This window comes from Alligator mississippiensis, chromosome 8, assembly GCF_030867095.1.
Source record: "Alligator mississippiensis isolate rAllMis1 chromosome 8, rAllMis1, whole genome shotgun sequence".
NCBI lineage: Eukaryota > Metazoa > Chordata > Crocodylia > Alligatoridae > Alligator > Alligator mississippiensis.
The window spans coordinates 42,513,474-42,528,663 of NC_081831.1; the positions used below are offsets into that span (position 1 = coordinate 42,513,474).

Below are 15,190 nucleotides of genomic sequence, written 5' to 3' on the forward strand. Positions count from 1 at the left end.
TCTACCCCAGTTTCAAGCAGTTTCCAGAAGGTGCACAAACACTTCAATAATGAACTAAAGCCTGAGGGAGAAGGAGGCTTCATCTTGGGGAAACAGTCTCTCTGTGAAGCCAGTTCTGTCTACAGCAGAGGGTTCATTGCCATGTGGCCAACAGTAGTACTACCACAGCTCAAGAGAAGAAGCAGGCACGACAACAAATCAGAGACACTAAAAAAGGCCTGCAATGGTAAGCTCAGCTAGGGCCATGCCCAGGGTAGGCACAAGTGTTCTGTTGGAAACCTTTTCCGGTTTGGATGTGAGTTTGGGGCTCGGGCAATGGGGTGCTGGACTTGGCTCCCCACCACTGGCCCCAGCCCTGGCCCCGCACTCCAGGCACCCTGGCCCATCCACCCCATAGGGCATGTGGCCGGGAGCATAGGATGGAGCTGCAGGAGGACAAGAAGATGCATCCAGGAGTGGGATGGGCAAGTGGGGCTGGGATCACAATGCAGTGACAATGAGGGCCCAGGGCAAAGCCATGATCCACTGCCCACATGTTCTTGCAACGGGTGTTGGTTCCACAGGCAGGGGCCTGCAGGGAGCGAATCACAGCTCTGCCCAAGCCCCATGCTGTCATCACCCCAAGATCCCAGACTCAGCACCGCCTAGCAGTCAGGGCTTGGGAGCAGAGTGGGTGCCCCTACCTACACGCAGCGGCGGCAGCAGAGTTGGCAGCTGATCCCACACAGGTAAGTGAGTAGGGTGAAGGGAGCTGGCACAGCTGCAGAGGATCTGGAAGGGGAGTCCCCTGGATCTCTCAAGTGAGCCGACAAGGAGCCACACTCCCGAGCCACGCATGGGCAACGCACGCAAACAGACACGCCCTGAAGCGTTTGTGCAAGGCAAACATGCAGCAGTAACCAGGACGGAGTCTCCAGCAAGAGAGAGAGGAAGACTCACAGCTCCACAGACATGGTAAGGACATGGGGAGCGACTGCTAGGGGCCCCGTCCCAGTGATGCCACCTACCCTGGGCTCTACTGAGGCCTCCACCCAGATGGAGCCCCTGGTGAGGTCGGCAGCCCCCTGCCCCATTCTGTGGAGGCTGCTTGGCAGGGACCTGGAGGCTGCAGGTGGGAGAGGGGTCTGGAGGCCCCCTTGCCTGTCCCTCTTGTGCCCGACTTTGGGGCCTGGAGGAGCAGGTGAGGGAACTCCAGGCTGAGGTGAGCAGGCTATGGGGGATCAGGCCTGCGGAGGACAAAATTGACACGTGTTTCCATTCTCTGCAGGATCAGTTTTCCAGTGGACAGACCTCCCAGGAGAGACACACAGCAGAGGAATGGCAGAAGGTACCCACTAGAACCAGAGGCTCTTGGGCTAGCGTGGTGGCAGCTCCCCAAGTACAACTGGGGAACAGATATGAGGCCCTGGCAGCCTTACAGGAGAAGGTGGAAGTGGATGCCTCTGGGGGGCAAAGTGTCACTCTACGCACAGCACGGCCTGAGCAAGGACGGAACACTATGAGGAAGAAACGTCGGGTCCTCGTCATCGGAGATTCCATCCTGAGGGGAACGGAGGGTCCCATCTGCCCACCTGACCCCATGGCATGTGAGGTCTGCTGCCTGCCTGGGGCAAGGATTCAGGATATTACAGAGATGATTCCGGACCTCATTCGATCCTTGGACCAGTACCCCATGGTCCTAATCCACGTGGGAATGAATGACACAGCTGGGAGCAGGCCAGACTGCATCATGAAGGACTACAAGCCCTTAAGGGCCAAGCTGAAGGAGACGGGAGCGCAGGTGGTATTCTTCTCTATTCTCCCGGCAAGTAGATGCGGACGGTGCCATGAGGCCTGCATTGGAGTGGTCAACTGGCAGCTTTGGAGTTGGTGCCACCAGGCAGGCCTCTGGTTCCTTGACAACGACCTGCATTTTCACGCAGGGGGCATGCTCGGGTGGGATGGGCTTCACTTCTCCCCTAAAGCCAAGCGTGCCATTTTTTCTAGGTTGGCTGATCTTGTAAGGTGTGCTTTAAACTAGCTTTGCCAGGGGATAGGGCCACAGGAGAACATGAGGACACTTTCCAGCCAAGACAGGTGATGAGCACAAGAAGTACCCAGGCAAGTGACAGAGGTCCGGATAGTCCTGGGATCAAGGGGGGGGAGGGGTAGTGCATGCACCCACAGGAGGCCTTAACTGCCTCTAAACTAATGCTCACAGTATGGCGAACAAGCAGGAGGAACTTACCCTCCTGCTAGCTAACACAAACGCAGACATAGTGGGGCTCACTGAAACCTGGTGGGACCCATGATTGGGTGGTAAACATTAAGGGCTACAGACTGTACAGGCAGGATAGAACTGGGATGGAAAGGTGGGGGCGTGGCACTCTACATCAAAGAGTAATACACGTCCTCAACTAACAGGACAGGGTCAGACGAGGGACAAACTAAAGTGCTCTGGGTAAGAACACAGGGGGCTCGCGGGGAAAGGGACTTAACGGTGGGGGTCTACTACAGACCACCCAACCAGAGAGAAGAGCTGGACCAGGAATTCTCGGGTCAGCTCATGGAGGCAGTTAAGTCAAGGGATGTGGTCATCATGGGTGACCTAAACTACCTGGACATCTGCTGGGAGGAGCAGTCAGCCAGGTCTGACCGCTCACGTAGGTTCCTAGCCGAGATACAGGACCTCCACCTAACTGTGCAGGAGGTGCACAGTCCCACCAGGGAAAATGCCTTGCTGGACGGACATGGTCCTGGCCACAGGCGATGACCTGGTGAAGGGACTGCGGGTTTTCAACCACCTGGGCGACAGCGATCATCGCCTACTGGAATTCACTACCCAGAGCAGGGTGTCAAAGGCCTGCAGCAAGGCAGTAGCCCTTGACTTCAGGAGGGCTGATTTCAATGACTTAAGGAGATTAGTCGAAGAGGCACTGAGGTCCCGGAGGACAGGGGAGTTGGCTGTTCCTGAAGGAGACGATCCTCCGAGCCCAAAGGGTGACAGTGCCAACGTGAATCAAATGGGGCAAGAGTGCTCAAAAGCCCCCATGGCTGACCAAAGGCATTCAAGAACGTCTGAAAGCTAAAAAGGAGGTGTACACCCGGTGGAAGAGAGGGGCTATCACCAAGGAGGATTATATCTCCATTGCTCAAGACTGTAGGGGGGCTGTTAGGAAGGCTAAGACAGAGACAGAACTAGGATGAGCGACCAGGATCAAAGATAACAAAAAGTCCTTTTTTAAATACATAGGGAGTAAAAAAGAAGGCACTGGGTAATGTGGGGCCCCTGCAGGACACGCTTGGAAATCTGGTGGTTGCACCAGATGATAAAGCCGACCTCCTTAAACAAATTCTTTGCCTCCATTTTTCTGAGCAGGGACCGGGACATCTCCCCCACCGGGATTCTGGAAGGACTCAGGAGAGGCACCACCAGGCCTAGGGTCAAGGAGGACCTAGTTAGGGAACTTCTGGTAGAGCTGGACATGTTCAAATCAGCAGGTCCAGATGATCTCCACTCCAAAGTGCTGAGGGAATTGGCAGCATCATTGCAGGACCCCTGGCACGGCTTTACGAGCACTCATGGTGCTCTGGCCAGGTGCCAGAGGACTGGAAAAGGGCCAATGTGGTCCCCATTTTCAAAAAGGGGAGGAAGGAGGACCCAGGTAACTATAGGCCTGTTAGTCTTACCTCGGTCCTGGGGAAGCTCTTTGAGAAAATTATCCGGGAGCACATATGTGAGCGACCAGCAGGGGAGATTATGCTCAGGGGCAACCAACATGGGTTCATTAGGGGAAGGTCCTGTCAGACCAACCAGGTTGCCTTTTATGACCAGGTCACAAAATCCTTGGACGCAGGTGTTGCGGTGGATGTAGTTTTTCTGGACTTTAGGAAGGCCTTCGACACTGTCTCTCACCCCATTCTCATTAAAAAATTAGGCATCTGTGGTGTCGACGCCTACACAGTCAGATGGGTTGCAAATTGGCTGGAGGGCTGCACCCAGACAGCGGTGATGGATGGATCATTTTCGACCTGGAGGGATGTGGGCAGTAGAGTCCCCCAGGGCTCAGTCCTCAGGCCCATACTGTTCAACATCTTTAGAAGCGACTTGGACGAGGGGGTGAAAAGCACATTGTTCAAATTTGTAGATGACACTAAGATGTGGGGAGAGGTGGGCAGGATAGAAGGGAGGGACAGGCTACAACTACATCTGGACAGGTTACAGGGATGGGCGGATGAGAATAGGATGGGATTCAATACTGATAAGTGTAGGGTACTGCACCTGGGGAGGAAGAACCAGCAGCATACCTACAGGCTGGGGAACTCCCTTTTCGTCAGTACAGAGGCAGAAAGGGATGTTGGAGTCATTATTGATTCCAAGATGAACATGAGCCGCCAATGTGAGGACACGGTCAGTAAGGCTAACCTGCACCTTGTCATGCATCCACAGATGCATCACGAGCAGGTCCAAGGAGGTGATCCTTCCCCTCTATGCGACACTGGTCAGGCAGCAGTTGGAGTACTGCATCCAGTTCTGGGTGCTGCACTTCAGGAGGGATGTGGACAACATGGAGAGGGTCCAGAGGAGGGCCACTCGCATGGTCAGGGGGCAGTAGGGCAGGCTACAGGACCTGAACCTGTTCAGCCTCCACAAGAGAAGGCTAGGAGGGGATCTGGTGGCCGTCTATAAACTTACCAGGGGGGACCTGCGGGGAACGGGAGAGTCCCTGTTCCTCCGAGCACTACCAGGAGTAACTAGGAATAACGGCCACAAGCTGATTGAGAATAGGTTCAGGCTAGACATCAGGAAGCACTACTTCACAGTCAGGGCAGCTAGTATCTGGAATCAACTTCCAAGGGAGGTGGCGCTCACTCCTACCCTGGGGGTCTTCAAAAGGAGGCTAGATAATCACCTAGCCGGGATCATTTGACCCCAGCATTCTTTCCTGCCCATGGCAGGGGGTCGGACTTGATGATCTGCCCAGGTCCCTTCCGACCCTACCAACTATGAAACTACTCCATTCCTGGACGCAGCTCCTTGCTCACCCACAGCCCCATTCCATCCACCTGGCCACATGCCCTGCCTGAGTGGGTCCCAGTCAGTCTCAATGGAAACACCGGGATTGCAGACAGTGACAGCATGGGTCCACAGCCTGGGGCAGAGGTGAAATCTGCTCCCCACCCACCTCTGCCTGTAGAACCAGCACCTGTTGCAGGAGCATGAAGGCAGTGAATTATGACTCTGCCCCAGGCCCTGGCCCTGTGCTGTCACTGCTTCATGTTCCTGATCCCAGCCCTGCCACCCTGCAACCCCATCCCAGCTGAGTGTGGAGAAGAGCTACTAAAGGAGTTTTGCTGATCTGTAGGGGGGCAGGATGGAGAAAGGGGGTGCTGACCTGTCCCACAGTAGCTCACCAAAACTCCCCAGGTGGCCTCCAGCTCAAATTATTGTCCACCCCTACTCTAGCACCTCATACACTGAAAAAGAAAGTCTCTAATATTCAGCCTAGATATCCCTTTCCCCAGCCCCCCAAACCCAAGCTGTACCAGTGGATTCTCTGATTATATGAGTTCCCCTTCCCAGTGCCTGAAGATGGGCCTCGTGTCTCCCCACCTATGTAAGCTACATAAGCTGGATACTTCAAATCCTTTCTTCTATGTCTTTTGCTCAAGACTCTGTCAGCATTTCCCTGGCCCTGCTCCAGGCTCCCAGTTGCTGGTCTGGCATGCTGTTCCTAGTTCCTTTGCCCTTTGACTCAACCTCACTTTCATATTCCAGCTTAGGCATTCACCCGCATACGTACCTGTTTTCATCCTCTAAATGGGCCAGGATTCTCTCCAGCTCCCCCTTATCATTGGTGTTGACACTGTCCTTGGCCTGCTGGCTGCCCACTGGTTCTCTGTCTGTGATTGGACTGGAGTGGCGCAACAGGTACTGATCCTCATCCCTGCCACAAACCCCAGGAGGAGAGGCATCAATGATGGAAAGCCAACCAGAGGGCTGTGTGGAAAACACAGCCATGGAATCATAGGGTTGGAAGGGAGGTCATCTAGTCCAACTTCCTGCTCAAAGCAGGATAATCAACCACCCCAGGCAAATGTTTGTCTAACCTGCCCTTAAAAACATACAATGATGTAGATTCCATAGCCTCTCCAGGCAATTTATTCCAATGCTTAACACCATGCTCTTGGTTAGAAAGTTCTCCCTAATAGCTACCTTAAATCTTCCCTGTGTATGTTTAAGCCTGTTATTTCTTGTCATGTCCTTTGTAGACCCAAAAACAATTATTTTCTTTAAAACTGCCCTTTTTGTACCAAAAAGACTGTTATTAATCCCTCTTAGTCTTTTCTTCTCTATACTATACAATTCCTCCAACCTTTCCTCATTTGTCATGTTTTTTAAACCACTAATCATTTGGTTGCTATCCTTTGAATGCTTGCCAATTTGTTCATACCTTGTCTAAAGTGTGATGTCCAAACTGGCCACAATACCCATGAGCCAGGCCACATGTACTGAAACATGTGGAAGAACCGCTTCCCACAACTTGCCTATGACTTTCCTTGTTAACACATCCCAGAATTCTATTAGCTTTTTTGTAGCACATGGACATGATTTGTACAGGAGGTTGTACAAGTTGGGTACTACACTGATCTATTCCTTAGAGCAAAGGATAAGACATCCTGGTTCCATTCCTGTGGAGAGATGGTTACTATGTACCACAGACAGGACAGGGATGGGTAAAGTGTGGCGGGAGGCAAGCACTCTTCTCAAAACCCCCTGGAGAGAGAGAACCTCAGCATCTCTCCATATGGACAAACACATTCCAAACACATAAAAGATGCACCACTCACAGGCTATCATCTGGGGACAAGCTGTCATTAAAGAAGGAACAGTTCTGACTTTCCATCTCCGCGAGCCTGAAGGAGACAAAACCAGATTGATACCTTCCCAGGAGAGTCATTGGGCCTGTATATCCATTCCGTGTACCTACACTTCTTTGGGTCCCTGTGCTAGAATCCTGCCCAGTTGTTCTGCTCCAGGGTGTCTTGTCACTCAACTTCTATTTAGATCCTAAGTAATTTTGTACTTTTTAGGAAGAAACTGTTCATCTAGACAATTCGTTTTGGGAGATGCACCCTTTATGCTGAGGCCATCCAGGCCTCACAACCAGCAGATCCTTTCACATTCACAAGTGCTGCAGTGCTATATGAAAGGTGGGTGCAGTGGTGATGGCACTATGCAGGTTCAATTCCTATTACCTTGCATAGTCTTCAGCAAGTCTGTCTGTGCCTCAGCTCCTCATGTACACAATGGGGATAAGCTCTGCCCCCCCATGGCACTGGGAGAATTAATTTACTGATGATTATGAGGGCACCATGCAAGAACCACAGAATGCTACATGGATCAGTCTGAAACAGGGCTGCTGGGAAAAGCCCCTGATAGGCCGAGGCATGAAGGACTCAATCACTTTCTTCTTCTTTCAAAAGAGCCCCTGCTAAACTTCAGCTACACGCTTATAAGTAGGAAGTTCTCAGTGAAAATAAAGATCTTGTATAAATATAACAGCTGCATCCCAGCCAAAAGCAACAGCAGTGCAGGTGGGATAAGACAGGTCATTCATTTGGGCATCCCACTCCGAAAGGGCTCCTTAAGTTTGGTCACTACCTCCCACCTCTCAGGAAGGTGGCACCACAGTCTGGAGCTGATCTAAGGCAATGTTAGCCATAACTCATACCTGTAAAGTGAATGTAGTGGAAGGTGGGGTGTGGGGGAGGGTGCTGGACTGCGCCTGCCCACTACTCTCCTTCACTCCTGACCTGGTGCCTAGAGCATAGTACCTGCTGGCAAAGTGCTCAATCCGGGAGTGGGTATCAGCATGTGGTAGCATCGGGGAGGAGGCTGGTCTGGAAGACACACACACACTGGTCAGCAAAACACTGCAGTCTTTACTCAAAGTTATGGCTCACAGGTACAGCCCTGATCTCATTTAGGACCAGAAGAACTAGGGGCTGGCTGGAGACTCACTGCTCCCATAAAGGTCAGGCAGGAAGATGGAAGCAGCATCTCAAACAAACCCTCCCTCTGTGCAAGCCAATGAAAATCTCTGTTCTTCCAAGATCAAGACTCTGTTCCAGCCATCACAGACACCCAAGCTGTCTTCTCTAACTGAACCCTTCATCCCCTGGCCTCTCCTATCTAGGGGACTACAATCCCGCACCTGCACCTCAGTGGGCAGGTCCTTCTGTGGGGTCTGTTTTAGGCAGGGCCAGGGTAGCACCAGTCTGCAGGCCAGCACTCACGTCTCTGAGAAGTCAGCTTCAAGCACAGACTGGACAGGCAGGTATCCCCTCTGCGGGTGCTTGCTGAAGTACTGCTTCGACCGGAACTTGTTTTTTAGGGTCGTAGCAAAGTCTCTCATGTTCTCACTAGACGTAGTCTGCAGAAAGACAGAGACTCTAATAAGTGAGGGATGGGGACATTCAAAAGAAAGCAGTCCTCCAAGTCTGGCCCTGAACTAGAAAGAGGGAGGCATTTTCCAGACTGTAAACATGTGCATCCATATAGCATGGAATGAGCACATGAGAGCCCATACACAGGGACTTAAATGAGTGTGACATGTTACATATAGGCATATGCACATACATCTAGTATCACTGCCTATTTCTAAATTGTTGCAGGGCAGGCAGCAGCTGAATTTACTGTTACAGCTTCGTAATCTGCAATATAGAACCATGTAGGTAGCTTCCACCAGGCTCATGTGGAGTCCAGCGAAGCATTCCTTGAGCTGCCCATGTGTAACGATGGTAGAAAAGATACCCAGTGCTGAATGAACAGTCACCTGAATAGCCCATGTTGACTGCTTCTGGCTCCCTGACTACACAAAGCAGGGAATGCTCAGCCACAGCTTCTTACCGGCGTATAGTACTCCATGATGGGATAGTGCAGCTTATTCCCTTTGCTGGCTCGCCCTGTCAGGAAGCAGGTCTGACAGATATCTACATTGAACTGCTTCAGGCTTCGATATCTGGGAAGATGAAGAGAAGCTGGGGAGATGGCAACAACCTGTGAGGAAACATCATCCGGGAGACCCCCAGGAAGACTGCCAGGTTGAGACCTCATTGTGGTTCAGTGCACCTGGCTCACATAGTACAAAGCTGTTTTTTTCTTGCATACAACTGATTCTAAAAACACTGAGTTCTCACTGCTCCCAATACAGCAGCAGGCTCCCTCAATTGCTGCTGGTGGGGAGAGGCTGATATGAAACCCTGCTATTGTAGGTGCTTAAATTATTTTGTTATCATAGTCACAGGCCAACCCCTGAATCTTCCACCAGCTCAGGGCAAAGAACTTTTTTCCATCACCTCTCCAGCTGCTGTCCAGCTGGAGCTGTCTGAGAGTACTCAGTTATATTAAAAACAACAACATATTATCAGGCTTCAGCTACCCCAGCACACACACTTCACTGTAACATTTTTGATGTCCCGGAGATCATCACACATGCTAGGTACAATGTGGACAAAGCAGGCTTTTCCCTTTAGTGCCTCAACCTGGACTGGCACTACACCAGGGAATTAGAAGGTCCACAGCTGCAGATTGTCTATGTGCAGGAAAATAAATGACTTTCCAGCTGCTCTTTCCCCAAGGAGGCAAGACAGAGGCTGTTTGTTCTCTGTGAAGTTTATTTGTATTATCCGCCCTAATAAGATTATATCTTAACTCGGTCTAAAGATGCATCTCTTTCTAAAGGTGGGAGAAGTCAGCTCAGTCACCTCATTCATCCTGGGTCACTGTTGAGGTTGCCAGCATGGGGCCCAGTTAGGACAAGCTGTAGTGGTGATTTCTGACAGGTATTTATGCACTGAGAATGCATTCATCTCATTTCACAGAGGACAGGTGGTGATACCAACTTCTCATTGATCCCAGCCCAAGCCAGGTTCCAGAACAACCAACTAGAGGCAGCAAGCCCCACAACCCCTCCCCATGCGCTGCACCAAGCAGCACCAGACACTTTTCACTGAGGCCCTGAAACAAAACCTCTGTCTGTGTATTACTTGGGCAGAATTCACCTCAGTGTAGCCCTACTATCACTGATTCCTATGTCATTCCCTAGTGACTGCAGGGACTGCAACTGTGGGTGTGCTGCCTACCTGAAGCCTTTGATAGGACACTGCCTGCAGACAGAACATTTTGTCTGGTGCTTCACTTGTTCAGCAATGGTCACTCTGTGCAGGACAGCCAGCCATACCATGGACTGTGGCTCCAGGTTGGCCCATTCCAGAAACTGGGAGACCTCTATCACGGGTTTCCCATTACTCTAGGGAAAGAGGAAGACAGGAGCTGAGCCCAGCACAAAATCACAACTCCAGTGACTAAGCAAGGGAGTGCGGCCAAGGCACCTGCTAGCCAGCATATTCCCCCATTCCCACTCCTACCCTTCCCAGAGAGGACACCAGAATGATAGCTGTGACTGGCATCTCCCTCTGAGCCAGCACAGCTGCTACCTCCTTGCCCACTGGGTAGAACCCCAGAAGTGAGAAGACAGGATAGAAATGTCCCCACCATGCTACTTACAAAGCGGAAGCAGCTGCGGACACTAGGCTCCACATTGCTGCCTCCAAACGCTGCCACCTCTCCCAGCTGGCGTGGAACCTGGATGGCCTCATGCAGCAGGATGCCAAGGTGCCGCTGGTCACACAAGCCACCAGGGTTTGCCACCTGGCTGAAGAGGTCTTTTGGGTGGAAGGGCGAGCCCACAGAGACCAGAACAGGGGCAAAAGAACAATAGCACAGACATATTACTATACATGTAGAAGCTGGGGAGAGAGCTCCCCCCTCAATGCCTGGGGGTATGGAGATGCAAGTTTCAGTGGTGGGTGAAAGGTATGAGGAAAGGAAGCAAAGCTGGGGGCTCTTCCCTGAAACAGGGCCCCTTTTTGCCTCAGCTAAGTTCAGAGTGTATGTGTGTGTATGTGCATGCAACCCAGCAGTAAAAACACAGTCCCCAGCCTACTAAATTAGGTGTGGGATTTAAAAAACGGGAAGTAGTGAGGCAAAGGGATTAGTCGTAGCAGGAAGGCTGCTTCTCTCTGCCCCCAACAGGCAGTCCTTCTTGCCCAGAAACTTCACAGATCCAGGAAACCTCCCCTGCTGGAACCCAGCTTTTCCACGGAACCCCCAGGGAGTGACTCACACTGGAATTTCTCCTTCACCTCCGTGCCACACATACATGCAACGCCAGTCTTGAAGGAGAGAGCTCGCATCTTCCCACTGCGACCACTGAAAGCAAAGGGCAAAACACTTAGCTCCCCTCAATTTTGTGAAGGTCATTTTCCTAACAGAGCTCAATTGGTGTCTGCTTAGAGCTCAGTAGTGAAGTTCCCTTGTGGCAATGCCTCTTTGATGCCAGCTGGCCACTTGCAAGGCGAGCTTCTTCACAGCAGTGCCCCGTTTCTGCCAGCTGGACCCCAGCCCCCAGCAGTGAGAACTGCCTCATAGCACTGCCCTAGGAATGCCTGCTAGAACTCCATCAGAAAGGTTTCCCTCAGCATGGTTCCTGGGCTGCATGCCAGCTCCCAGTTTCATGGTTCTGTAACAAGTCCCAGAGGCAGACAGCAGATACCTATCAAATACATTGAGGAGCCAGTTGAGACTCATGTCCACGCAGAGTGGAACATTGACCAGGATGCCCCTCTCTTCCTCCAGACGCTCGTAGAGAGCTGTCAGGCAGTGGATGACCTCAACCACGTCCATTACCCGGTCACTGGGCTGCAGCTCATGCTCATTGAAGATTTCCAAGGCTGTGGCCAAAGTCACCATGTCCACTGAGCAGGCAAGGGGCAGACAGAGCAGAAACCAGAGGAAAACATTGTAAGATAAAGAACAAAAACATAACTGGTCAGAGCTGAGAGGAGAGGGATCTAGAGGTATTTAGAGGAGCCCTTTCCTCTAAGAACGCTAGGGCAGAAGTGCCTTTGGGATTACACAAACACAGAGAGACAATCATCTTAAAACTCATGCTTCTGCCTGGTCTTCTCCTCACCTGCTGGTACAGCTAACACCCAAGTTCAATCACCAAAAGACTACAGGAAATACAACACTTCTCTAGTATCCCATTGTGCCCAGTCTGTGCATTGGTGAGCACTATCTGTGCCATTGGTCTCATTACATAGTGAGTCAGTTTCCCCTATTGCCTGTGTGGATCTTACACAGCAACAGAGGAGATGGAAGAAAAGACACATGATAGAGGAAAATGGGACTGAAAAGCCACAGAAGCCATAGAAGGAGTCAGGGCCAGGAAGCACCTGCACAATCCTTGAACACAACTGGTGAAACTGACTTGATCAAGCCAACACTAAACATTGCCTGCTTGTCCCTGCAACTGTTCCTGCCCAGTGCAGGGCAAAACGAGGTGCAGACATGCAGGGGGAACGTGAGTACTTACATCTCAGAGCCTTCTGGACACGGCGCAGCTTCATGGCCGTCCGATATGCAGAGAACTTGATGTTGTTCAAATCAGCTGCAAAACAAAGAGAAACCCAACTGTGCAATTTTTTTTCTTCAGGGGCAGGAAAAGGAATATTTGCCGATTACAGCTTTGCAGGGGAAATGCCATCTGAATTAACACAAGACCCAAGCAAGAGGGTTCAGTCTACAAAGGACAGAGACAAAACCCTCTGTCAGGGGCAGAACATGAGTTGAAGTGAGCATGTGGGAGTGAGAGGGCAAGCAGCACAGCATCACACCCGGGGCTGAGATGAGTCCTGTCCAGACTCTACCCCAAAGACATTGAGGAGAGCCAAACAGAAGGCATTTTTCCACTTAGCAGGGAGACTTGGGGGCTGTCCTGCATCCCACTGCACAAGCACCTGGATGGAAGCAGTGTTCTCCAGGGGGTCCTTACCCAGTGTCTGGTACAACTCTGTCATCTTGGGGTGGTCCCAGCACGTTGTCTGAGCCTGATGGCTGAAAAAACAGAAGGGAACCAAACAAACAGAGAACCAAACGTTCAAACATACCCACAGGCACAAGGATGCAGGTGGCCATTCTCCTTCTTTTCATCCCAAGGGTGCCAAAAGGATGTACTATATTTCCTGGCTAAGAAGCCCCCATCGTCACACAACAGACAGTTGAGACCCCCAGGACCTGCCTTCACTTAACTAAACCAGTCTCTCCACCTCAGGATACTGGTGCAGAGCAGTCCCACATGCTACTTTTCCCAGGACTGAACCTGTCCAGGCAGGGCAATCCCTAAGGGGGCGCAAATTGGGATGACCATCCCAGGCCCCGTGCTTTGGGGGGCCCCATGAAGCCGGACGGAGCAGTGGCTCTGTGTCCAGCCGCTCACTACCCCGCCACCCCCTCCCCTGCCAATGGTGGCGGCAGCTTCTTCAGGTCTGGGATCAGAGCAGGGGTGGGGATGGGGCCCCGCATGGGCTGATTTGCCCTGGGTCCCACACCCTGCTCAGGCGGCCTCTGTGTCCAGGGGATCCCCCAGCACATTCAGGCACTCTGGCAGGGGACTCCATCCCTGCAGGATCAGGAGCAACAAACCTTTCACATACCCAGCTTGTTCCTGGCTTCACTAGGAAATGCCCCTTCAGCCCCACCTCTGGAGTCTTTCCATCTACTGCACTCATCTCCCTGTCAGGAAGGCAAGTCCTGTTCTATGACATCTCCATACCTGCCATCAGCCACTTGGGGGTGTCTAACAGTAGTGCACAGGCCAAGCTCCTCCTCCCCACCTAGACCACGCACTCCACCCTATCCTAACAGTCTGTAAATGTCACCTCAGTAATGCCTCATGGCTACCTCAAATTTTCCCCAACTGGGGATCCTGCAAGGCTGCATGGCTCCGGCCCCTAGCATAGGGATCCAGCTAGATCTGGAATGGATAGGATTTGTGTCCACCCCATCAAGACTTATTGAACTTGAGGAGGTGGAGGGGAGGAGGGAAACCACACAAATGATGGAAAAAGAACAAAGAGCAAAGGAAAGTGAAACAGAAAACCACATGTAGGAAGAGATCAGGATCAGTCAATGCTCTAGCCTTTGACCGCACACTCACTTGATATAGTACGGCACTTTGTTGGGTGAAATTGCTCGTTCCCAGGGGATCTGGACAGAGGCTGCAAACAGAGACACAGACAAAAGTAATGCAGACAGTCTTCCAGGTAAAAATCCTCTCTGAAGAGAGACTGCAGTCTGTCAAGTGCTGGTCTCAGGAAAGACAGCAGAGATAGGGAAACTGGGGAGACTATGAAAGCAGAGGTCTCTGTGCCCCCAACATCCACTCCTCTGCATCTGGCTATAGGCAGAACCTGGGACACTGCCACTATCAGAGGCTGTAGTCACTGGTCAGTGTGACCCCTTGTTTAAAGAAGACTCCAGGGGTGCACAGTGATGTATTAGATATGAGTGCATATTTGCGAGCATGTGTACAATACTTCTCTGGATCTGGGAGGATGAGGCACCTGCCACTCCTAAGTCCCTGGCTGACATTAAAACAATGGCACAGCTGGGATTAGAGGAATTTTCTGGCACACGTGCCACAGCACAACAGGAGGCACAATGTTTGGGATGGATGATAAAATTCCTCCAATCCTAATTATGCTACCGCTGAGCAGCCTCCAGCCTAATTCTGCAGACAAGGCAGAGGGCAGCTCTGCCCCAGATGCAGGACTGCCCCCAAGCCCCCCCCCCCACAGGTTCCAGACCTGGGGTCCCAGTATCCTGTGACTTTTAAAAGTCAGGTGTGCTTTCAAACTAGAACCAGACCCAGGACTGTTGGGGACAAGTCTAATAATCAGCTGATTGTAAGCCCAGTCCTGGGACAGCCTAACTACATGCATGACTTTTAGAAGTCCTAAGGCTCTGAAACCCTGGGATCAGGGAGCCTCTCCCCCACCCCAGGGGGTCCCTATGCCATCTAAAAATATTGGGTTCAGCTCACCTCCACACAACCCAGCATTTTAGAGTGCCCTGCAGGGCAAGGCAGAAAAGGCTACGGGGTTTGGGAAATTTCTGGTTCCCAGAGGCTGCAGCCCCTTGACTCCCTCTGCCAGGGAACCTTACAACTCCATTTTCCCAGCCATCAGTATTCAGCATCAGGAGCAGAGTTGTCCCAGTCCTGATGCTAACCCCCCCTGTTCCCATGCCAAAGCTGGCAGTCAACTGATTGTCAGCACTGGCCTGGGGCTGCTACACGTTCAA

General features: G+C 51.8%; 1 protein-coding gene across 6 annotated transcripts in view; it reads right to left on the reverse strand.

The window, feature by feature from the left end:
* The window catches only part of DRP2 (dystrophin related protein 2), a 53,901-nt gene that overhangs the window by 6,624 nt on the left and 32,087 nt on the right, over nt 1–15,190 (reverse strand). For all 6 annotated transcript variants that reach the window (XM_014599233.3, XM_019487989.2, XM_014599234.3 and 3 more), the window contains 12 exons: nt 14,046–14,106; nt 12,882–12,943; nt 12,423–12,497; nt 11,601–11,802; nt 11,172–11,257; nt 10,553–10,710; nt 10,129–10,295; nt 8,894–9,005; nt 8,281–8,417; nt 7,819–7,884; nt 6,832–6,897; nt 5,784–5,927 (listed from right to left, as the gene is read on the reverse strand). In XM_014599233.3, the coding sequence (XP_014454719.1) occupies nt 5,784–5,927; nt 6,832–6,897; nt 7,819–7,884; nt 8,281–8,417; nt 8,894–9,005; nt 10,129–10,295; nt 10,553–10,710; nt 11,172–11,257; nt 11,601–11,802; nt 12,423–12,497; nt 12,882–12,943; nt 14,046–14,106 (1,336 nt within the window). The remainder of the gene's footprint in view (nt 1–5,783; nt 5,928–6,831; nt 6,898–7,818; nt 7,885–8,280; nt 8,418–8,893; nt 9,006–10,128; nt 10,296–10,552; nt 10,711–11,171; nt 11,258–11,600; nt 11,803–12,422; nt 12,498–12,881; nt 12,944–14,045; nt 14,107–15,190) is intronic.